Here is a 24,896-nt window from a genome sequence, read left to right on the forward strand (position 1 = left end):
TAATTTATTTATAAATTTTTTAGATTCACTGGAAGGCCTGGAGATCCCTCGCCGCCGATATTCGAGCAAATATTTAAAAATGCAAGGTTTGCACAAGGCGGCAATGCTATTTTTGATGGAAGAGTTAGAGGAAATCCTAAACCTGCTGTTTCTTGGACACACAAAGGAGCTCCTTTGAGGGAGTCACAGAAAATTCGGATGTCTTATGATGAAAATACTGGAAATGTTACGCTGCAAATAAATCAAATTGGGCCTGGTGATGAGGGAGAATATACTTGCAATGCACGAAATCAATATGGTAATTTTTTTTTTTTTTAATTGGGGTAATAGTACTTTTTTTTTGGCGATTGATGTTCAAATTAATTTACATTTTTGAGGTGCAATAAAAATTTTTTTATTCAAATAATAAAAGAGCTCTAATTAAAAAAAATTATTAATGTTAAATAGGTGAAGCTATTTGCTCAGTCTACATTCAACCTGAAGGTTTTGGTCCTCCACCAAAACAAGGCTACAAGGATTATCAACAACGTTACTCTCAGACTATCGACAAGCGTTACACCAACGGGTCAACAACAACCACGACAGTTACCACCGAAGAATTCAAAGTCGACACATTCGAGTACAGATTATTGCGTGAGACAGAATTCCGTGAGTCTGTAACACGTCGTTATGTTGGTGAATCTGATTCCCAAGTGTCAACGACAGTAGACCGTAGCCTTGGTCCTGTTGCGCCTCCACAAATAAGCCAGAAACCGAGAAACTCAAAACTTGTTGAAGGCTCTGACGCTGTATTCACTGCTAAAATATCCGGAAATCCTAAATCGAGGGTAAAATGGTCATTTTTAATTATGTTGAATTTATCAGACTTCACAATTTTTAGGATTTTTTTAGAATATTAATTATAATAAAAATAACTAGCAACCTGCATAGATAAAATTTTGCTGTATTTAATAATGACTTTTGTTAAATTGCACTTTACTTTTTTAACTATTCACATTTATAAAGATATAAGCTCATCCCGATGTTACACTCATCAAGAGCTTTCATTTGAGTACCCACATGCACTTTTTATATATTTTTCATATATACATATATATAATATATATAAATATATAAAATACATAAAAAATTGATGTGGGTACTTAAATAAAAGGTCTCGATGAGTATAACATCCGGATGAGTTTATATCTTAAAAAATGTCAATAGTTCACAAAATAAAGGTCATTTCTTCATTATTAATATTTTTAAAGATATAAGCTCATCCCGATGTTATACTCATCGAGCGCTTTCATTTGAGCACCCACATGCAATTTTGATATATTTTTCATATATTTATATATATAATATATATAAATATATAAAATATATGAAAATTTGATGTGGGTACTCAAATGAAAGGTCTTGATGAGTGTAATGGCGGGATGAGCTTAATTTAAATTTTAAATTAATTTAAAAATAAATAGAATTTATAATTCATAAATTTTTTTTTTTACAGACAACGTGGTTCAAAGACGGCCAAAGACTCCGCGACTCCCAGCGTATAGAAACAATCCATTCAAACCAACAAGCAACTCTGCGTATCGTCGGAACAAACCAAAGCGACAGCGGACATTACACCCTGCTGGCAGAAAACCCTCAAGGTTGCACAGTGTCATCAGCTTACTTAGCGATCGAGCAAACTGACCAAGTAGACCATGCCCAGCCGCAGTACATTCAGAGAGAAGCAATAAAAACCGTTGAAACTATTGAAACAACAACTCCAGAAGCTAACAAAGCCTTGCCACCGAACTTCGTTCGCACTTGCGCTGACCGCGACGTTACCGAAGGAAAAATGACCAGGTTTGATTGTCGCGTCACTGGACGTCCTTATCCAGAAGTCACCTGGTACATCAATGGTTACCCAGTTGTCAATGATGCAACCCACAAAATTCTTGTTAATGAAAGCGGAGATAACTCATTGATGATCACCAACGTTACACGCGTTGACGCTGGTACTGTTACATGTGTTGCTAAGAACAAGGCCGGTGAAACATCGTTTCAGTGCAATCTTAATGTTATTGAGAAGGAACAAGTTGTAGCACCGAAATTCGTCGAAAGATTCACCACGACTAATGTTAAAGAAGGAGAGCCGGTGGTTTTTGCTGCTAGAGCTGTTGGTACACCTATACCGCGTATATCCTGGCAAAAGGTATGATTTTTAATTATTAAATAAATAAATAAATAAAATTTTGCTTTATTAAATAACGAATTTTGTTAAATTGCATTGTATTTTCTTAACTATTGACCTTTTTCAGGATATAAGCTCATCTCGATGTTACACTCATCAAGAGCTTTCATTTGAGTACCCACATGCATTTTTGATATATATTTCATATATACATATATATAATATATATAAATATATAAAATATATGAAAAATTGATGTGGGTACTCAAATGAAAGGTCTCGACGAGTGCAATGTCGAGGTGAGCTTATATCTTAAAAAATGTCAATATTTCTCAAGATAAAAGGTCATTACTTAATTATTGACATTTTTAAAGATATAAGCTCATCCCGATGTTACACTCGTCAAGAGCTTTTATTTGAGTACCCACATGCATTTTGATATATTTTTCATATATACATATATATAAATATATAAAATATATGAAAAATTGATGTGGGTACTTAAATGAAAGGTCTCGTTGAGTGTAATGTCGAAGTGAGCTTATATCATTAAAAATATCAATAGTTGACAAGATACAAGGTCAGTTCTTTATCATTGACATTTTTAAAGATATAAGCTCATTTCGATGTTCCACTCATCAGGAGTTTTCATTTGAGTACCCACATGCATTTTTGATATATTTTTCATACATACATATATATGATATATATAAATATATGAAATATATGAAAAATTGATGTGGGTGCTCAAATGAAAGCTCTTGATGAGTGCAACATCGGGATGAGCTTATATCTTTAAAAATGTCAATAGTTCACAAGATACAAGGTAATTTCTTAATTATGTATCTAGAGATAGAGCATTTTTTAATGCAGCCTAAATACTTATAATAATAAATTAACTATCGGTTTAGTTTTAAAATGATCTAAATTAGTAAAAAAAAATTAATTCATTTTCAAAAAAAATTTTTTTGAGATAAAATATTAAAAAAAAGAAATTAATTTTTTAGAAAAATTTTGACCACCTAAGTTTTTTATTTATTAATTTATAATGATTGATGGTAATGATAATGTTGCTATTAATAATTGTACAGGATGGAGTACCGCTAGCACCTGGGCCCGACGTACGCATTACAACAGACGGAAGTGGAGCATCAACGCTAGATATTCCTTATGCAAAGTACACAGATGCAGCCTGGTACCAATGTACTGCTCAGAATGTTGCTGGATCTACAGCAACTCGCGCCCGGCTCTTTGTTGAAACGGCAAAAGGAGCGACCCCTGAACCAAGACGCCTGAATTTACCCCGACCGACTAAAGTCATCGAACCAGAGTAAGTTTATTTAACATTTATTTTATTCTATAGTATAATGCGTATGCTTGATAAATTAGACAAGATGGATAATTGTACTTTTGTTTATCTTGGGTATTGTACAGACCTGCGCCTGGTCCTGAAGTGATTTATTTGAGACACGTGGAACGTGCTAAACCTCACTTACCTCCCGCTGAGGAAGACAGGATTTATCCACCTCCGAGATTTATCGTTCCACTACGAGATGTTCACCAAATCGAGGGTGGACGCATACACTTCGAGGCCAGGATCGAACCGGTGGGCGACCCTACTATGAGGGTCGACTGGTATGTCAATGGAAGAGTTTTAGAAGCAAGTAAGTATTGATATTCAAAATTAAATTAAGGTAATTATCATTAGGAAAAGTTGCTCTTATTTTTCGCCATTAAAAATTAGAAAAAAAAATTTTTTTTTAGATTGTTTGATTTTTTAATGAAAATTTACAAAATTACATTTTTTACTTTTTTAATAAAAATTTTCAGTGCTATTTTTTAATGAAAATAGGAAAAAAATTTCATTTTCATTTTTTTTTGGAATAAAACTTAAAAAATAAAATTTGTTCAAATTTTCACTAAAATTTTGTATATATAAATTGGAAAAAATTTTTTTTTTCGGATTGATTAATTTTTTAATGAAAATTTACAAAATTAAATTTTTTATTATTTTAAAGAAAATTTTCAGTGTTATTTTTTAATGAAAATTTAAAAAATTTGATTTTTTTATTTTTTTTACAGTAAAAAAAAATAAAATTTGTTCAAATTTTCATTGAAATTTTTTATAAATTTTTAGAGTATCATACTATTTTTTTTCTTAATTAAAAAATATATTAAATCAAAAAATTAAAAGAAAAAAAAAATTTAATATTACAATTTAAATTTTTTGTATGAATTTTTAAAAAATTTGTACATTTTATTAATTATTTTTAAAAGATAAAAAACGCAGAGTTGAAAATTTAATTTGAATAAATAGTTTTTAAATTTTTACTTTAAAATTCAAAAATTCTCTATGAAAATTATCAAAATAAATAAATGAAAATAATTTGAAAAATATTTAAAAATACTAACTGAATATAATTATTACTTTTAGGTTCCCGAGCAAATACACTCTTCCGTTTTGGTTTCATTTCTATGGACTTGATCAGCGTGGTACTCCACGACAGCGGTGACTATGTTTGCCGTGTTGTCAGTTCAACCGGAGTCGCTGAATCTCGTGGTGTTCTTAGTGTTACACGTAAGTTACTCATCTTTATATTTAACAAGCTTTTAAATTAATGAAGAATGTTAATTAATATCAGATCGTATTTAATTTATTAGCACGTGCAACAATTGAACAAACAAGTCAGCATCCAGATAGTCTTCGATACATACAGCAGCTCGAGGATTACTCAAAATACCAAAGACAAGAGAGCATTGAAGATCAATCATCCCAACGACCGGTCTTTATCCGTCCACTTCAGGAGCTCGGTGAACTTCAAGAGGGCCGTAATGCTCATTTTGAAGCTCAGCTTACTCCTGTCAGTGACCCCACTATGAAAGTTGAGTGGTACAAAGATGGAAGACCAATTACAGCTAGTAAGAATTACTTTTTTCTTTTTAATTAATTTTTAATATAAAAATTTTAATCAAAATATCTTAAAGAATTACTTTTATTAAATTACACTGTACTTTTTTAACTATTGATATTTTTAAAGATATAAGCTCATCCCGATGTTACACTCATCAAGAGCTTTCATTTGAGTACCCACATGCATTTTTGATATATTTTTCATAAATACATATATATAATATATATAAATATATAAAATATATGAAAAATTGATGTGGGTACTCAAATGAAAGGTCTTGATGAGTGTAATGTCGGGATGAGCTTATATCTTTAAAAATGACATTATTTGACAAGATAGCAATGTCAATTCTTAATTATTGACATTTTTAAAGATATAAGCTCATCCCGATGTTGCACTCATCGAGGGTTTTCATTTGAGTACCCACATGCATTTCTGATATATTTTTCATATATACATATATATAATGTACATAAATATATAAAATATATGAAAAATTGATGTGGGTACTCAAATGAAAGGTCTTGATGAGTGTAATGTCGGGATGAGCTTATATCTTTAAAAATGTCATTAGTTGACAAGATAGCAATGTCAATTATTAATTATTGACATTTTTAAAGATATAAGCTCATCCCGATGTTACACTCATCAAGAGTTTTCATTTGAGTACCCACATGCATTTCTGATATATTTTTCATATATACATATATATAATATACATAAATATATAAAATATCTGAAAAATTGATGTGGGTACTCAAATGAAAGGTCTTGATGAGTGTAATGTCAGAATGAGCTTATATCTTTAAAATTGTAAATAGTTCACAAGATACAAAGTCATTTCTTAATTATGTATCAATTTATAAATAGTTAATAATTAATTTACAAATAATTTTTAAATTAAAAGGTTCAAGAATTACGACCATCTTCAACTTCGGATACGTCTCGCTAAATATAATGCACCTACGGGCTGAAGATGCCGGTTCTTATACTGTGAGAGCTGTTAATCGTATGGGAGAAGCAATAAGCACTGCGTCTCTTCGTGTCTTTGGTATGCAATTAATTATTCATTATAATCCATGAACAAATGTTATTTTTTTAATTACTTTAAAATGAATGTAATTAATGAACTCTTTGACGGCAGCACGCACCAGCGTAACCGCAGACCTTGGAATTCCCGAGCAGCAAAAGTATATCGAGGCTGCTGAAGAACTGGAGGCATATCAGCAAGCTATGCACCAGAAGTATGTTAGAGAAGAACCAGAACCAACGAGTCCACCGGAGTTTAAAACGCCGATTAAAGATCAGATCAACATTCGCGAAGGCGGTTTCGCTCACTTCGAGGCACGCTTAGAGCCAGTGGGTGATTCTAGTCTTCGCGTTGAATGGCTCAAAGATGGACGTCCCGTAGAAGCTAGTAAGTTTTTTATTTTTTTATTACTAGGTTCAATTATTTTCCCTGCAGAATAAACTTTCTACACTTCCTAATTTTTTAAAATAAACAATATTGAATGTAACAGAGATCCAACAATTTTTTAGATTTTTATACCAATTAAATTATAATAAAAAAATTTAGCAAAAAATTCCACAAGTAGAAATTTAAAAAAATTATAAGAGCGAATTTTATAAAATATTAGCCTTTATTATAATAAGTAAGCAAACTGCTAAGTAGTTTTACTTGACTTAAAAATTATTTTAATCAATTTGATCATTTTTTCAGACAAGAAAATATATTCTCAATAACTAAAAATATATGTTTGATGTGAAAAAATTTTTTTGCAGTAATATAGTTTTTCTTAGTACACTGAAAAAAATTTAACTTAAATCAAAAGAAAAATTTTTGAACCAAGAATAAAATTTTGAAGAGTTTCATTGTCTTGAATCAAGATAAAAATTCTTGAATCAAGTAAAATTAACATAAACCAAAATAAATTTCTTAGTTTAAGAATTTTTTTACTCAAATCAAGAAGATGAAACTCTTCAAAATTATTTACTTGATTCAAATAAATTTTTTTTTCTGTGTATATGCTCTAAATTGATAAAAAATTCAATTTATACAGAGAAGAAATATAAGCAAAAAATTTTTGAAGAAAAAAATGTCAGATTTTTCATCTGAAGAAATAAAAAATGCAATAAAAAAATAAACCGTGTCAAAAAATTTTACAGTTTCTATTTTCAAAAACATGATAGCTGATTTTCAAGGAAGAAATGGCAAAAAAAATAACGCGTGCCTAAAGGTAAAAGGGCTTGTAACAATTTATGCGCCCTTTTACCTCTGCAAAGGTAAAAGGGCGTATATTTTTTTTTTATTGCCAATCGAGTAGTAGACACATTCTACGTTTAAAATTGAAAAAAAAAAAAATTATAAAGGTAAAAGGGCGTATGTCTTTAATTATACGCCCTTTTACTTTTAAGAATTCGAAATTTTGGTGATCTAAAGGTGAAAAGGTGTATAATTTTTTTTTCAGCCAGTTTACAAAAGAACATATTCGTAGTTTAAAAATGTGAAAACAAAAAAACTTTCTGTGGTAGTAGCGGCGTAAAATCTCAACTATAAAATTTTTTAAAGTTAAAAAAGAAAATATCTTCAAAAAACAATAAAGTACGCGTGATTTAATTATTTACGTAGTTTTTACTTTAAATTAATCACTTAATTTTTACGTAATTTGTTTTTGATTGATTTATTTTCTATTTGTTTATATCTTCATTTTGTATATGAGGCTGTTATTTTAGTATAACTTGTCTTGTTAAACTATTATTCAACATTTGGAATCAAAATTACAATTTTTTTATGCGCCCTTTTACCTTTAAGTAGTACTTTCCTTAAAGCTGAAAGGGTGCATGTCTTGAGATATACGCCCTTTCAGCTTTAGGATACCAAATTTTTTTTTTTCACTGATTTTTACGTTTCAGACAATTTCAAACCGAATGGCAAAAAAAAAAATTTTTTATACGCCCTTTGAGCACAAATCCCTATTAACCCTTAGCTATAAGCCCTTTTACCTTTAAGCACGCGATAAATCTATAAAAAAATGACTTAATTTTTAAATTTTCAGGTTCAAGAATCACAACTTTCTTCAACTTCGGGTACGTCGCCCTAACCATAAAATACGTAACAATCCACGACGTCGGAATTTACACCTGCCGCGCGTACAACAGCGTCGGCGAAGCCCAAACAATGGCCCAAATGAGCGTGATAAGCAAGAACGACATAATCTACGACAGTCAGCACCCTCAAGGTCTCCAGAAGATCCAAAGTCTCGAAGACTCAAGCCGCTACCAGCGGCAAATCTCCGAACAAACTTCAGTAACCCAAAAGCCGCGCTTTTTGGGCCCTTTAAAAGGAACCAACAAGATTGTAGAAGGCCAGAGGGCGCACTTTGAAGCGCGAGTCGAGCCGCAAAGCGACTTATCAATGAAGATCGAGTGGTACCACAACGGCAAGCCTATCACTGCCGCGAATAGAATCCAGACTTACCACGACTTTGGCTACGTCGCTATCGACATTCTTCAGGTTCGTTCGGAAGATGCAGGAACTTACACAGTGATCGCTAGAAACGCTTTAGGAGAAGCTCGCCTCCAAGCGACGATGATCGTAGAGACTAGGTCGGGAATTGACACAAGCAGCATGCATCGTGGCGCTTATGAAAAAACTCAGCGCTTGGAAGAGTCTAGGTTCGTGGAACCTCAGTATCATATCGAAGAAATTTCAAAATCGAAGCCGATCTTTGTTCAGCCCTTGAGCGACCCCAAGCCCGTTAGTGAGGGGAAGAATATTCATCTGGAGTGTCGCTTGGAGCCGATGGGAGATCCCACGATGCGCGTCGAGTGGTTCCAAAATGGCCGCCCGATAACAATTGGTTCCAGGTTCAGAACTTACTACGACTTTGGGTTCGTCGCTCTGGACATAGTTGGCACCACTGTCCTCGACTCGGGAGAATTTACCGTCAGAGCTACCAACCATCTTGGCTCCGCGCACACTTCTGCGTGCGTAAGAGTCATCGGAAGGTCCGACGTGGTCACTGAGTCGCAAAATGAGCAGTCTTTAGAACAAATTCAAATGCTAGAGGACTCATCAAAATACAGAAGACACGTTCAAGAAGATGTTACTGTGGTTCAGGCGCCGCAATTCACCAGAGCGCTCCGTAATATTGAGACTGTGGAACTGACCAATGTTCATCTGGAGTGTCGCTTACAACCGGTGGGAGATCCTACTATGAGAGTCGAGTGGTTTGTTAATGGAATGCCTGTCACTATTGGCCATCGCTTCAGACCTTCTTATGAGTTTGACTATGTAGCTATGGAAATTCTGGGGGTAAATCCTGAAGATTCGGGGGTTTATACTTGTCAAGCGAGGAACCAGCTTGGTGAAGCGGTCACCTCGGGGTCTGTTCGTGTTAGAGCTAAAAAAGATCTTATTTTGGAGTCTCAGCATCCTGAGGGACTGGAGAGGATTCAGTATCTTGAAGACGCCTCGAGGTATAAAAGGAAGGAACTTATTGATGAGGTTGTTAATGTTAAACCCAAGTTTGTTACTTCTCCCAAAAATCAAGAGGAGCTTCTTGAGGGAGAGTACGCTCATTTTGAGTGCAAGCTTGAACCTGTGACTGACCCGAACTTGAAGGTGGAGTGGTTCAGAAATGGACGTCCGGTCACAATAGGTATGTTCTAGATTTTTTTAGGATAAATTTGGATTTATTAAATAATTATTTTTGGTAAATTGCAATGTATTTTCTTAAATATTGATGTTTTTAAAGATATAAGCTCATCCTGATGTTACACTCAAGAGCTTTTTTTTTGAGTACCCACATGCATTTTTGATATATTTTTCATATATACATATATATAATATATATAAATATATGAAATATATTAAAAATTAATGTGGGTATTCAAATGAAAGGTCTCGATGAGTGTAATGTCGGGGTGAGCTTATATCTTTAAAAATGTCAATATTTCACAAGATACAAGGTCATTTCTTAATTATTGACATTTTTAAAGATATAAACTCATCCTGATGTTACACTCATCAAGAGCTTTCATTTGAGTACCCACATGCATTTTGATATATTTTTCATATATATATATATATATATAGATATATATAAATATATAAAATATATGAAAAATTGATGTGGGTACTCGAATGAAAGGTTTCGATGAGTGTAACATCGGAATGAGCTTATATTTTTCAAAATGTCAATAGTTCACAAGATACAAGGTCATTTTTTAATTATTGATATTTTTAAAGATATAAGCTCATCCCGATGTTACACTCATCAAGAGCTTTCATTTGAGTACCCACATGCATTTTTGATATATTTTTCATATATACATATATATAATATATGAAATATATGAAAAATTGATGTGGGTACTCAAATGAAAGGTCTCGATGAGAGTAATGTTAAGGTGAGCTTATATCTTTAAAAATGTCAATATTTCACAAGATACAAGGTCATTTCTTAATTATGTATATAGAGATAGAGCCTGGACACAAAATTTTTCTTATTCTTTTAATAATATAGATTTGTTCAAAAAATTAAAAAAAAAATTCGTAAAAACAATTAATAAAAAAGTAAAACTCCATCTATTGGCAACAAATTGAACTCTATAATTGAGTGGAAGGGGTTTTTGGCTACGAGTGAGTTGGCGCAACGAGCAAAGTGTGTGTGCCAACACACAAGTGTCAAAAGTCATTAAAAAATGTAAAAAATATAAATTATAAATATCATTTTTTTTTAAATATTAATCAATAACAAAATTTTATATTAAATATAATAACAAAATTAATATTTTATTTTTCTAGGACACCGTTTCCGTCCCATTCATGATTTCGGTTACGTTGCACTCCACGTAACAGATGTAATTCCAGAAGACTCTGGAACCTACACCTGTCGTGCAACGAATCTCGTCGGCAGTGACGAAGTAAGCTGCGTCCTCAGCTGCCGTTCAACAGCCCAAGTTCTCACCAGCACCCAGAACGAGACCGGCCTTGAACAGATTCATTACCTAGAAGACCGAAACAAACATATTCGCCGTCGCGAAGTAATGGAAGAAACAACAACCCAGGCGCCAATCTTCACCACTTCTCTGAAGAGCGTCGAGATAAAAGAAGGACAACGCGCGCACTTTGACTGTCGCTTGATTCCTGTTTCTGATTCTACCATGAAAGTAGAGTGGTTCCACAACAACGTGCCAGTGAAAGCTGGTTCCAGATTCGTTGAGACCAACAGCTTTGGCTTCGTCGCTCTGGACATCATGTATGCTTACCCAGAAGATGCTGGTACCTACACTTGTCGCGCGAAAAATGCCATCGGTGAAGCTATTACTTCAGCAACTGCTGTTGTTCACACCAAAAAGTCAATCTACATGGAGTCCCAGCGCGAAGAAGTTCTTCAGCGCTTACATCAGCTTGAAGATCATTCAAGATACCAGCGCAAACAGACTCAAGAAGAAACTGTGTCTCAGGCACCAGTCTTTACTATGCCAATTAAAGATCTTCGCGTTGCTGAGAATCAGGCTGCTCATTTTGAAGCTCGGGTTATTCCTGTTGGAGATGCTCGGCTTAAGATTGAGTGGCTTCGCAATGGTGTTCCTATTGAAGCTTGTAAGTTTTTGTCTATTTAAGAAAAGTTTCTATCTTTTTGTCTTCTTGATGAAAATTAAGGTAGCCGACATCTAAAAATTTTTAGAATTTTTTTTTATGAAAAAAACTATTACAAAATAATTAAAAAAAATTTTCATTTGTAAAAAACTCAAAAAACTGAAAGTGCAATTTTTAAAAAATATTTTTTAGTTCTAATTTAGTAATTAAAAAAAAAAATTAAAAATGTCAGCTAACTTTAGTGGTATGTCTTCTTGCACTGATCGAAAGATACCTCATTATCTTGGTCGCACTCGTGATAGCAAAACTTTTGAAGATTCATTAATTTTTTTAAAGAAATTAAAATTTACAAAAAATACTCTGCTAAAAAATAGATAGTTAAATAATCTATCAAGTAGCAGAGTGTTTTTTTATTTTTCTATGTTTAAGAAGAATCCCGGAAAAAATTTTTAAGTTATAAAAAATTCATGAAAATGAAGTTAGCTGATATTTCAAAATTTTTAGAAATTTCTTTTAAAGAAATTTCGATTAAACAATTAAAAGAAAAAATTTCATATGTAAAAAAGTTGAAAAACTACAAGTGAAATTTTTTAGAAATATTTTTCTAGTTGTTATTTAATTAAAAAAAAAAAAAAACTAAAAATTTTTAGACGTCTGTTCACTTCAGTGTCATAAAAATTCATATTATTTCATTAAAATTACTATAAAATAAAAATAATAATAATAATAATCATAATAATGTTTTTTTGTTGTAACAAAAAATGGAGCGATCATTCTGGGGGTTATTATTATTTTATAATAATTTAAATGAAATAATATGAATTTTTCATAATTTAAAAATTTTTTTCGGGTCTATTTTTTCCAATTACCGTTTAAGAAAAATTCATGAACTTGTATTAGCTGGGAAGGCTTTTTAAGGGAAAAGTTCCTTCAAGGTGGCTCAAAATCGTTTTTTCAAAAGACATTTTAAAGATAATTATTATATAATTTAAAAATATTAATATCACTTTATTTAAACTTTTTTGAGTATAAAATCATTTTACATTTTGTTTTTACCAAATAATGGATCAATTAATTTTTTTTTAGACTTAAAAATATAGTAAATTTGACGCTTTTTTTCTATTAATATAAAACAAAAAAAAGTTGCTTTTTATTTTGGTCATATTTATGGAAAGAATAAATTTTTAAAAATAAAATAAAAAAAGTATAAAATAAAAAATTAAGTAAGCTCATTAAAAAAAGTTTAAATTTTATACTATTTTTGTTTTCTATTTGTTATTTCAAAAAATTAGTTTATCTACAACAAATTTTAAGAAATTTAGTAAAAATCTTCCCAGTAATACTTCAATATATTTTTAACTACTGTTAAAAAGACTAAAAATTTTTTTTTCTGTTTCAATGATTTAATGAAAACTTAAAAAATTTTTAATAATAAATTTATTTTAGCAAATCGCGTAACAACAATGCACGACTTTGGCTACGTCGCGCTCAACATGAAATATGTTAATCCAGAAGACTCAGGAACTTATACCTGCAGAGCTATCAATGATCTTGGTGAAGCAGTAACATCAGCCACACTATTTGTCCAATGTAAGTAAAATAACATTTTACGTTCCTTGTATATATAAGATACTTGCAAAATTGTAAATATTAAATTACGTATACAAATATCTGCAATGTATTTAATTAAAACCATTTCGTCAATGCTTAACGTAAGATAAACATTTTCTCTCGAGATAAAAAAATCATTTATATTAGCTGTAAAAATATTGAATATTTATTTTACAAACATTGACGTCAGTCATTAAATTTTCATTGATAAAATAAAAGTCTCAGTAATTTAAATCCATTGCAGAGTATAAATACTATAACAAAAAATACTTGTACTTAAAAACGTTCCACGATTGATAAAATTCATCACCTTAATTACTAAATTACCTCTAAAATTTTCCAAATTTCATTGAGCTTATAATTTTTTTTATTCCACACATTTTTTGTCCACAAAATAGCAAAAGCAGCTCTGCAACTAGAGTCACAACACGAGACAGCATTGACAAAGATCCAAGCATTGGAAGATTCGAGCAGATATCAGCGTCGCGAGGAAGAAGAAATATCTGTTAAAGAAAAGCCACGTTTCACTGTTAGGCTAAACGGTCCAACGAGTTTAGTTGAAGGGCAAAGCGCACACTATGAGTGCCGCATTGAGCCCTATCCTGACGCTACCATGAAAGTCGAGTGGTTCCATAACGGACAGCCACTCTCCACAGGACACAGATACAGAACAACATGTGACTTTGGATTCGCGGCTTTAGACGTTTTGACTGTCTATGCTGAAGATTCAGGCACATACACTTGCAAAGCCACCAATAAACTTGGCTCGGCTCAGAGCTCCATTGAGCTTTCTGTTAAATGTAAGTCACGAACAACATTACACAATTCAGCAACAAAGAAATTGCTTGGTTCATTTTTTACTTAATTTATTTTAAAGAAGAACATATGAAGATTTTTTAATAAATAATTTTATTTTAGCTCGGGCGTCTATTATTAACGAAACTCAGCACGAAAGTGCTTTGAAGAAGATTCAGTACTTGGAAGACGACTCCAGGTTTAAGCGAATTGAACGCGACGAGTCATTCGTCGCAGAGAAACCCAAATTCGGACGGCCGCTGAAGAATATTGAGCACTTGCCTGAGGGCAAGAGTGCGCATTTGGAAGCGACCTTGACGCCAGTCAATGATCCTACCATGGTTGTTGAATGGTACAGAGATGGAAATCCGATTCCGCAGGGCCATAAATTTAAGACCACTTACGATTTTGGCTTTGTTGCTTTGGATATTCTATATGCTTATCCAGAAGACTCTGGTACTTATATGTGCAAGGCTAAGAATGCTGTCGGGGAAGCTGTTACTACTTGTGTCATCACTGTTGATTGTAAGTTAATATTTATTTTAATCTTCGTTGAGCAGTGATTTTTTTATAGTATTAATTTTTATTTATTTATTTCCAAAAATTACATAAATAGTGTTACAAATAACTACATATAATCCCCATAGAGACAAAATGATTGTCTGTACATAGGGTAGAAAAAAAGAGATAGGCTTAATGCCTAGTGATATACAAAGATACTTATTACTGATTGAGTCACTTTTTTATGAGCCTTAAAGGATAAATTACAATTTAATATTTGATCTATTTTATCTTTGGTTTGATTTTTGGTAACTACTTTTTATTATTTTAGAAAATTAGATGATTTTGAATATTTGCTAACCATTTTTTTATTTCAACCTTGTTCGTTTTATTGATTTTCGACAATTCTTTATATTGAGTTGGCAAAAGATTAAAATATTCTGTAGCTACGTAGTATTGCTCATTTTACACAAAATTAGTTATATTTTTGGTAATTATTTACAAGTGGAAACAACTCATGTTAAATGAATTTTTTGTTTTTGACAAATTTTTTATTAAATTGTTCGTTTTATTATGTACTTTTCAAAAAAAAAAAAAAAAGATAAAATAGAAATTTTATCCAAAAACATAAGCCAAAATTTTTTCCAACTTTTGAAGGTAAAAAAGCTGTTGAAATCGTTATTTTTTTCCTTCACAACATTTTTTATCATATATGCGCCATAAAAACAAGCAGAATAAAAAAAAAAAATTTGAAAATGTTAATTTTTCACCGTTATGACCCAAAACGCCCCCTCTTGTAAATAATTACCATATTTTTATCTAATCACTAATTTTTCTAAGAAAAACTTGAACATTTTATCCTCTAATTATTAATTTTTTTGAAAAATCAGTCATTTTTTTTTTTTTTTTTTTTTTTTATTAATTACTTTCATTCCAACAAAATCACTATAATTTTATAAATAGTAAATCAAATCATTAACAGTAAATATTTCAAATTATTAATAGTTGTTCTATTAACTTTGATTTTTTTTTTTCGCAACACATGCTTTGTATAGAATAATTCTTAATTTTGAAAACCTGACTATGGTTTTTTTTTTTAATCCAGTAATTTTTTACAAAAAAATAAAATATTTACTCTGATATATTCTCCTATCTAAATTTCACTAAAATCAATAATTATATTAGCTTGTCAAAACAACCAGTAATATTTTTTTCTATTGATTAATTTTTCAAAAAAAAAAAATTACCAATATTTTTCTTCTAATAATTTATTTTTCAATACACCTAACAACAATTTTTTTATTAACTTCCAATTTTCATTTCAATTTCAATTTCTTCATAAAAAAAACCAATATTCCATCAAAAAATAAAAAAAATAAATCAACTTTCTCCCTAGCTAAACAAGGTTTATACCTGGACACCTTGGACGCCCAGCGCCTCGAAAAGATCCGCGCCCTAGAAACAGTAGAAATAAAAGAAGTAGCCGAAAAAGAAGTAATCTACCAAAAACCAGTTTTCCTAACCCCCTTAAGCAACCTGGACCACTTAAAAGAAACCGAGCACGCGCACTTGGAATGCCGAGTGGAGCCAATAAACGACCCGAACCTCAAGATCGAGTGGTTCCACAACGGAAAGCCCGTAAAAACCGGCCATCGTTACCGAATGACCCACGACTTTGGCTACGTCGCCTTCGACATTCTCTACGCGTACCCCGAAGACTCAGGAACCTACATGTGCAAAGCGACCAACCTCGCAGGAGAAGCCGTCAACACTTGCACAATCCGCGTAGGCTCCCGCCGCAGCATTCTCTTCGATACCCAACACCCTGATGGTCTCGAAAAGATCCGTGAGCTTGAAGCTCAAGGCCACCCGGCCAGACTAGAAGTCGAAGAGCCACCAGTCTTCCCACCGCGATTCGTCACAGAGCTACGTGGAACCACCGAGATTTACGAAGGCCAAACAGCTCACTTTGAGTGCCAAGTAGAGCCTTTGCACGACGCGAACCTTAGAATAGAATTCTACCACAATGGCAAACCCCTGCCATCAGCTTCTCGCTTCCACGTGACCTTCGACTTCGGTTACGTCGCCCTGGACATCACTCACGGAGTCCCCGAAGACGCAGGCGAGTACTCCGTCAAAGCAATCAACGCTCTAGGCCAATGCACGTCAACAATTAGCTTGAAAGTGATTCCTCGCGATAATATCATCATGGATCCTCAGCGTCCGGAAGGACTGGACAAAATCCGCGAGCTAGAATCCGCTCAGCCTTGGAAGCGTCCTGAAGTCTCTGAACCAGTGACACGCCAGCGCCCAGTCTTTACTCAACCGCTGCAAAACATCGATGCATTACCAGAGGGAGAGACAGCTCACTTCGAATGCCGCTTAATTCCCGTCGGCGACCCGACTTTGAAGGTAGAATGGTTCAGAAATGAACAGCCTCTAGGAGACAGCTCAAGAATCACCAAGGTCCACGATTTCGGCTACGTCTCTCTGGACATCAAGCACGTTCGCGAGGAAGACGAAGGCGTCTACATGTGTCGCGCTTCTAACCCACTCGGCGAAGCAGTCACCACTGCTTCAATGAAAGTCAGAACCAAAGCAAGCATCCAATTGGAGAGTCAGCATCCAGAAGCTCAAAAGAGAATCGCTCAGTTGGAAGCCGACAAACCTGGACGCGCTGACGAGCCAGAAAAAGTCTTCGACAAGCCGATCTTCACCCAACTTCTCACCGGACCCAATGAACTCTGGGAAGGCCAGGTTGCTCGTTACGAGTGCCGAGTTGTCCCGGTAGGCGACGCTAGTTTGAAATTCGAGTGGTATGTTAATGGCGTGGAACTTAAAATGGGATCTCGCTACCATGTTAGTCATGATTTCGGCTTTGTTACTTTGGATATCTTGAAAGTAATCGCGGAAGATTCGGGAGTTTACTCTTGCAAAGCGATTAACAAAGCTGGAGAAGCGGTATCTTCTATTTCTTTGAAGGTTAAAGCGCGCTCGGCGATTGACCAAGACGCGATTCATACAGACGCTTGGCAGAAGATTCAGTTGAAAGAAGCTGAGATGAACAAAGTTCCTGAAATGTTCGTTGATACTACACCTCAGCAAGCGCCGGTGTTCACCACACACTTGAAGAGTTACGACAAGCTTCAAGAAGGCCAGCATGTTTACTTAGAAGCCCAAGTTGAGCCGCGAGCTGATCCGAATTTGCGAACTGAGTGGTTCAAGAATGGAGTCTCTCTTCAAACTGGAACCAGACTACGCAGTACTTTTGATTTCGGCTTGGTAACCTTGTCAATCAACGGTTTAAGAGCAGACGACTCTGCTCTGTACACCTGCCGAGCTACGAACCTCCTAGGTGAAGCTGTGTCAACTTGCAGTCTCAAAATCGACGACCGTCATTGGCTTCTAGGAGATACTCTCCATCCGGATGCTCTGTCAAAAATCGACGCGCTTGAGCAGCCTCTTGCTCCAACTCCAGAGCGGCCTGAACCTACTTATGAAGAGCCGGTGTTCATCACTCACTTGAATAATGTAGAGTGCACTGAAGGCGACAACGTCCACTTTGAGTGCAACGTAGAACCTTCCAAAGACCCAACGATGCAAATCGAGTGGTTCATTAACGGCAAGCCTCTTCCAACTGGTGCTAGGTACAAGACTATCTATGACTTCGGCTTTGTCGCAATGGACATGGTCCACGCTTACGAGGAAGACTCAGGAATGATCACTGTAAAAGCTACCAATTCTAAAGGATCTGCGCAGACTACTGGGACGTTGAAGTGCACCAGTAAGCAGAGTATTTACCTGCAAACTCAGCATCCTCAGGGCCCAGCAGGGCTTGAGAAGGTCCAGGAGGTGGACGAAGCCTTCCAATCAAGGTCCAGGAGACCCGAAGACGCTCCTGAGCCTCAGTACCCAAAACCTGTTTGGACAGTACCGCTCCAGGCAGAGTTCAAGCTTGGAGAAGCCGAGCCGCTTCATCTGGAAGGACAGGTCGAGCCTAAAGACGATCCTAACTTGAAGATCGAGTGGTACTTTAATGGAAAAGCCCTGGAACATGGCTCTAGATTCAAGATGACCAGCGATTTTGGATTTGTTACGCTAGATTTAACTGATGTCTATGATAGAGACTCGGGAATTTATACCTGCAAGGCTTACAACAAAGCCGGAGAAGCTTTCACGGCGACAACTGTCTACTGCTCGACTAAGGAGAACATAATTGAACGCTCTCAGCATCCCAAAGGGAAGGAAGGGCTAGAAGCGATCCAAGATCTTGAAGAGTCATTGAAGAGACCTGATGGCAAACCTATGGAACCTGAAGAAGGACATCCTCCGGTGTTTACTTCCCAGTTTGAGAACTTGGTGAATCTTTCTGAAGGTGAAATTGCCCACTTTGAAGCTTCCTTGACCCCCACAGGGGATCAGACTATGGTAGTTGAGTGGTTCTACAACGGAAAGGCTCTAGAAGCCAGCCACAGGATCAGAACAGTTTATGCCTTCGGCATGGTGGTTCTTGAAGTTCTGGGAACCAAGATTGAAGACTCAGGAACTTACTCCTGCAGAGCGACGAACAAATGGGGCCAAGCTGAGATTTCTGTGAACCTAGAGTGCGTTGACAAGTCCAAAGGACAGAAGCCTAAATTCACGACGCACATCCAGTCGTTGGAGGGACTTAAAGACGGGCAATCGGTTCACTTTGAGTGCACTTTGATTCCTGTTGGAGATCCTAACATGAAGGTCGAGTGGTTCCACAACGGAAAGCCGCTGAGACACTCATCGCGCTTCAAAATGGTGTCTGATTTCGGGTTCGTCGTGATGGACATCGCTGGAGTTATGTCTCATGACAGCGGAGAGTACGTTTGCAAAGCGAGCAACAAGTTCGGGGAAGATTTCACCAAAGCTACCATCAAGTGCTTCGGAAAGAGCGGAGTCTATTTAGACTCTTTGCAGCCTGATTCTTTGGCACGAATTCGGGAACTTGAAGCTTATGGCGGCGAACAGCCTGCTGTTCCTTCAACACCTGTTGCGGAGCCGCCTAAATTCATCACTCAGATAACAGACATCACTAAACTTGTAGAAGGCCAGTCGGCTCACTTTGAAGCAAGGTTAACTCCAGTTACTGACCCGGATCTTAAGGTCGAGTGGTATTACAACGGAAAGAAGCTTCCTCATGGTCATAGATACAGAACTTTCCACGACTTTGGCATAGTTATCCTTGATATTCTCTACTGTTATGAAGAAAACTCTGGCGTTTATGAGTGCCGTGCTGTTAATAAGTACGGAGAAGACTCCACTAAGGCCACTCTTAAGTGTATGTCTAAAGCTAGTCTCATCTTGGAGTCCCAGTTGCCGAAAGGAATGGAGAAGGGCCTTGAAAAGATCCAAACTCTAGAAGACTCTATGATCAGAACCAAAGATGAGAAGGTTACAGAAGAACGCGGCAAGGCTCCGATGTTCACAGTGCCTCTGAGCAACATCGACGGACTTCGTGAAGGCGAGAGTGCTCACTTTGAAGCACGCTTGACTCCCACAGACGACCCTAAGCTGAAGGTAGAGTGGTTCTGGAACGGCAAGCCTTTAAGAACTGGCTCACGCTTCAGAACTTTCTGCGACTTTGGGTTCGTAATTCTAGAAATCTCTCCCATTTATCCAGAAGATTCAGGAGAGTACAGCTGCCGTGCTTCAAATGACTACGGTGAGGCAGTAACTAGCTGCACGATGAAGTGCACCGGAAAGCGAAGCATCATCCTGGAATCTCAACTGCCCAAAGGAATGGAGAGCACTATAGATAAAATCGCGGAACTAGAAGGTCTAGGTGGAGAACCAGGTCAAATAATTCCTGATGATGATACTGGCCGTCCTCCTGAATTTATCACAACTCCCTCGGACTTGACTCTAAGCGAGAACTCTCTGGCTCACTTCGAGTGCCGTTTGTTGCCGGTAAATGACTCCAGTATGAGAGTAGAGTGGTTCCACAATGGCAAAGCTCTGAACGCTGGTTCTCGTCTCAAGACTATTCACGACTTTGGCTTTGTTATTCTAGAAATAGCCAATTGTTACCAACGCGACTCGGGTCTGTACACCTGCAAAGCGACCAATAGGCACGGAGAAGCTACAGTTTCCTGCAAGTTCCAGGTTCGCGGCCGCCAGGGTATTGTTCTGGAGCCGCAATTGCCGACTAACTTCAAATCTGGAACGGAGAGCATCCAGAGGCTTGAGGAGGCTTTGTATAAAAAGGACGAGATTCTTACAGAAGAAGAGCAACCAAATCCTCCTAAATTTACAGTTGAGTTGAAGGATATTGAAGTTGAGGAGGCTGCGGCGAGTCACTTTGATTGCCGCGTGGAACCTAGAGGAGATTCTTCCATGCGAATTGATTGGTTCCACAATGGTAGGCCCTTTGCAACGGGTTCTCGTGTGCATATGATCAATGATTTTGGGTTTATCTCGTTGGACATGTCTTATACTTATGCGAGAGATAGTGGGGAGTATGTTTGCCGCGCTACTAATAAGTGGGGGTCTGCGACGACCAGGGCAACCATAACCTGTAAGTCTAAGAAAGCGGTTGATACTGATTCGCAGCTTCCTTCAGGAATGAGTGGGGAAAAGTTGAAGGAATTGGAACGCGGACCTGTTAGTGAGCCGGCTCCTGTTGAAGAAATCCCGCGAATTCCGCCCAAGTTTATAACTCAGATCCAGTCTGCGACTGTTGAAGAATCTGAACCGGTGAGGTTCGAATGTCGCGTTGAGCCGAAAGAAGATCCAACGCTGAGGATCGAGTGGTGGAGAAATGGAAAATTGATCCCGGCTGGGCACAGATATCGCGCTGTTTATGACATGGGATTCGTTTCCATGGATATTCTGTATGTTTATCCGGAAGATTCGGGAGAATACGTCTGTCGGGCGGTTAATAATTACGGAGAAGATTCTACTAAAGCCTCGGTTTCTTGCAAAACTCTCCCGAGTATTATTCTGCAGAATCAAGTGCCCAAGGGCATGAAGAGATCGGAAGCTTTGATGCAAATGGAAGCTACTATTAAGAAATACACCTCGGAAGTTCATTTGACTGAAGATGATCTGTATGATGTTGAGAAAAGGCAGCCGCCGAGGTTTGTTACCCAGATACAGAACCAAACTGAGTTGGTTGAGATGAATAGTACGAAGTTTGAGTGCCAATTGGCGCCTGTGGGAGATCCTAATATGAAAGTCGAGTGGTTCTTTAATGGAAAACCGCTTCCTCATAAGAATAGGTTCCAGCCGATTTATGACTTTGGGTATGTCGCTATGAACTTCGGGTGGGTTTATCCTGAAGACAGTGGGGAGTATCTTTGTAGGGCGACTAATTTGTATGGCATGGATGAAACTAAGGCGGTTATTAAGACTTCTGGAAAGCCGGGGATTGTTTATGAATCGCAGCTGCCGAAAGGGATGAAGAGTATTGAGATGATTAGGGAAATGGAAGCTGCTTGGCAAGTGTAAGTAGTGAAATTTTTAATTTTTTAGTTAGCGAAAAAATGATTTTGGAAAAATTAGAAATTTTTGGGAAACTATTGGAAGTTTTAGAAATTATACCAATTAGATTTTTGGAAATTATTGTTCAAATTTATAAATATATAAAAAGGCATTGTTTATTTGGAATTTTTGAAGGAAATTTCTTGTCTATAATTAATCATTAGATAAGATATTTTTTTCTGATTTTTTTAAAAAGTTTTAGGGTTGATTTTTTTCAATAAATTTGGTCATCAATTTCTAATCAGTATTTTTTTTTAATTAATAATTTTTTTATTGAACTAAAAATTTTTTTTAAAAATATTTTTATCTACTAAAATGCTTGTTAGAAAAATAAAGATACTTTTTTCATAATTATTAATTTATCAGAAAAGAAATTTTTTTTTGGTTTTTTAATTTTTAATTTTTTTTTCCAAAAAGTAATAATTTTATTTTTAATTAATAATTTGTTGTACCAATTACTTAAAATTTTTCCGCTTCTAATTTAAAGAAAAACTTATTATTTTTTTCACCAAATACTCATTTTTCAGTAAAACGATAATATTTTTTTCTAAGTAATTAATTAATCAAAACAATTACCAAAAATTTTCCATTAATTTGGAAATTTTATTCTTATTAAAAAAATGAAATGTTCTCAAAAAACCAGTTTTTTTTTAAATTTATAATTCAAAAATTATATTTATTAATTTATTAGAGTTGATTTGTTTTTTTTTATTAAAATAAAATTGCAAGTGTCAATAACTGGATCTTTTACCTTATAATAACTCTTAAAAAAATCAAACAAAAAAAAATTAAAATAGTTTTTTGTCCATCATTGATTAATAATAATAATAAATTTTCATAATAGAGCACCTGAAGAAGAAGTCGAAGAAGACAAACCTCGTACAGCTCCGGTATTTGTCAGCAAACCTGAACCAGTAGAAGTTGAAGAATCCGACTGGTCAAGATTCTGCTGCCGTGTAACTGGATACCCTAGACCACGGGTCATGTGGCTGATTAATGGTCACACTGCTGTCAATGTAAGTGAACCTCTTTTTAAAAACTAAAATTTAATCCAAAAGATAGAATAAAATATTAAAATTCCAAAAATAAAATGTCACTATAACTTCTATAAAAAATAACTATATCTTTAAAAATATTGATTTTAAAGTCAAAATTTCAAAAACTTCAACTTTTGTTTATAAATTTCCCAATTATCCAAAAACGTCATAATATAAATTTTACAAAAAACAACTATATCTTCTAAAATATTGCTTATACATAAATTTTCAGACACCAAAATTGTTTAAAATTAAATTTTCTACAACCTTTTGTCTCAAATATTGTCCCCTAAAATCAAAAGCTCAAGAATTATCATAATTCTTACAATTGCACGTAAATTATCGGGGAGCTGTAACGTCAATATAATACTAAAGTTAGCCGACGTTTTTAATTTTTTGATCTTTTTTTCATTGATTAAATTAGAACTAAAAAATATTTTTTTTTTTTAATTGCACTTATAGTTTTACAAATAAAATGTTTTTTTTTTATTTTTTTTTGTAACAATTTTTTCAATAAAAAAAATTCTAAAAATTCTTAGATGTCGCCTAATTTAATTTTCATTAATAATCTTTGCAAAGTAATTATTCTTAAATTATTTTAGCAATGACAAGATAACCAAGAAAGTTAAATAATAAATTTAGATTGCAGCAATTTAATTAAAATCTAATTTTGAAACAAATTTAAATAATAATTAAATTGCAGGGAAACCGCTACAAGTTGAGCTACGACGGAATGTATCACCTGGACATTCCAAAAACCCGCCAGTACGACCACGGAAAGGTCGAGGTAGTCGCTAGAAGCTCATTAGGAGAAGCTAGATGCGAGACTACCCTGACAGTGAAGCCACGTAGCGACGATTACCGCGGTGTCTTGAAGAATTCACCCAGACGTGAGTATTTAAGTCCTTGGGGACGAGGTCGTTGGAACACCGAGAACTTGGTAGATCCTCCGCAATTTTTTAAATTTAATTCCAAAAATAATCTATCAAATGTTCGTATAAAAGAATTGGAAGAAAAGCGCGTTAAATTAGACCGCTATTACGCGGGCTTGTACTTCAATGCGGATAATCTGTCAAGGAATAAAAGCTCGGTAGAACGTAGAAGCCATCTTACATGGGAACATCTAAATGAATACGCATACAAATTTAAAAAACCGATTCAGCAACATTCATCAACATCATTTAAATCAGTCAAAAATTATAAAATACAAAAAACATTTTCAATACGGCACATACATTGCATTCGACAGGAAAAATCTATTACATCATTATCAACATCTTATTTAAATTCACATCCAAATCCTTCTTATCACACTACTCCCTGTAAAATCCAAAAACCTGTAGTAGTCCCCGCAGCTTCTTCTCCCAGCGAAGCTTCTTCTACTTCTCTGGTCAACGAGTTTCCGGGTTGCAAAGGCAATATTAAGCTAATTGAGAATAACAACGTACTTCGTTTCACCCATACCGCGAGGAATGAACTGCTCCAGGTAATGAGTATAACCAAAATTGTTCGGTAAAAGTATTGAGTATCGTCTTCTTAAAACAAAAAAAAAAAAAAAAAAAAAAAAAAACAATTTATCCCTTTCAATTTTTTTTTATTCATTCATTCATTCATTTATTTATTTATACACTGTAAAAAAATCGAGAGTAAATTTGGTGTGAATTTTCACTAGTGTAACTCGGAGTACACCACAATAAATTCTTATTTTGCTAAAACAAATTTCAAATGCAAATTTTATAATAAATACTTAGAAAAAA

The 24,896-nt window shown here is 34.9% G+C and overlaps 2 protein-coding genes across 11 annotated transcripts in view; one reads left to right on the forward strand and one right to left on the reverse strand.

The window, feature by feature from the left end:
• The window catches only part of LOC123267683, a 141,393-nt gene that overhangs the window by 88,469 nt on the left and 28,028 nt on the right, over window positions 1-24,896 (reverse strand). The gene's annotated exons all lie outside the window — the stretch shown is intronic.
• Window positions 1-24,896, forward strand: part of LOC123267680 (titin) — a 110,457-nt gene that overhangs the window by 11,918 nt on the left and 73,643 nt on the right. For all 10 annotated transcript variants that reach the window (XM_044732440.1, XM_044732441.1, XM_044732442.1 and 7 more), the window contains exons 4-20: window positions 24-298; window positions 448-827; window positions 1,496-2,188; window positions 3,259-3,497; window positions 3,602-3,831; window positions 4,602-4,745; window positions 4,829-5,086; window positions 5,987-6,130; window positions 6,224-6,496; window positions 8,136-9,740; window positions 10,889-11,689; window positions 13,133-13,276; window positions 13,696-14,097; window positions 14,216-14,617; window positions 15,990-22,065; window positions 22,947-23,118; window positions 23,843-24,029. In XM_044732440.1, the coding sequence (XP_044588375.1) occupies window positions 24-298; window positions 448-827; window positions 1,496-2,188; window positions 3,259-3,497; window positions 3,602-3,831; window positions 4,602-4,745; window positions 4,829-5,086; window positions 5,987-6,130; window positions 6,224-6,496; window positions 8,136-9,740; window positions 10,889-11,689; window positions 13,133-13,276; window positions 13,696-14,097; window positions 14,216-14,617; window positions 15,990-22,065; window positions 22,947-23,118; window positions 23,843-24,029 (12,425 nt within the window). The remainder of the gene's footprint in view (window positions 1-23; window positions 299-447; window positions 828-1,495; window positions 2,189-3,258; window positions 3,498-3,601; window positions 3,832-4,601; window positions 4,746-4,828; window positions 5,087-5,986; window positions 6,131-6,223; window positions 6,497-8,135; window positions 9,741-10,888; window positions 11,690-13,132; window positions 13,277-13,695; window positions 14,098-14,215; window positions 14,618-15,989; window positions 22,066-22,946; window positions 23,119-23,842; window positions 24,030-24,896) is intronic.

The sequence above is a fragment of the Cotesia glomerata genome, linkage group LG6 (assembly GCF_020080835.1).
Source record: "Cotesia glomerata isolate CgM1 linkage group LG6, MPM_Cglom_v2.3, whole genome shotgun sequence".
In the NCBI taxonomy this organism is placed as follows: Eukaryota; Metazoa; Arthropoda; class Insecta; order Hymenoptera; family Braconidae; genus Cotesia; species Cotesia glomerata.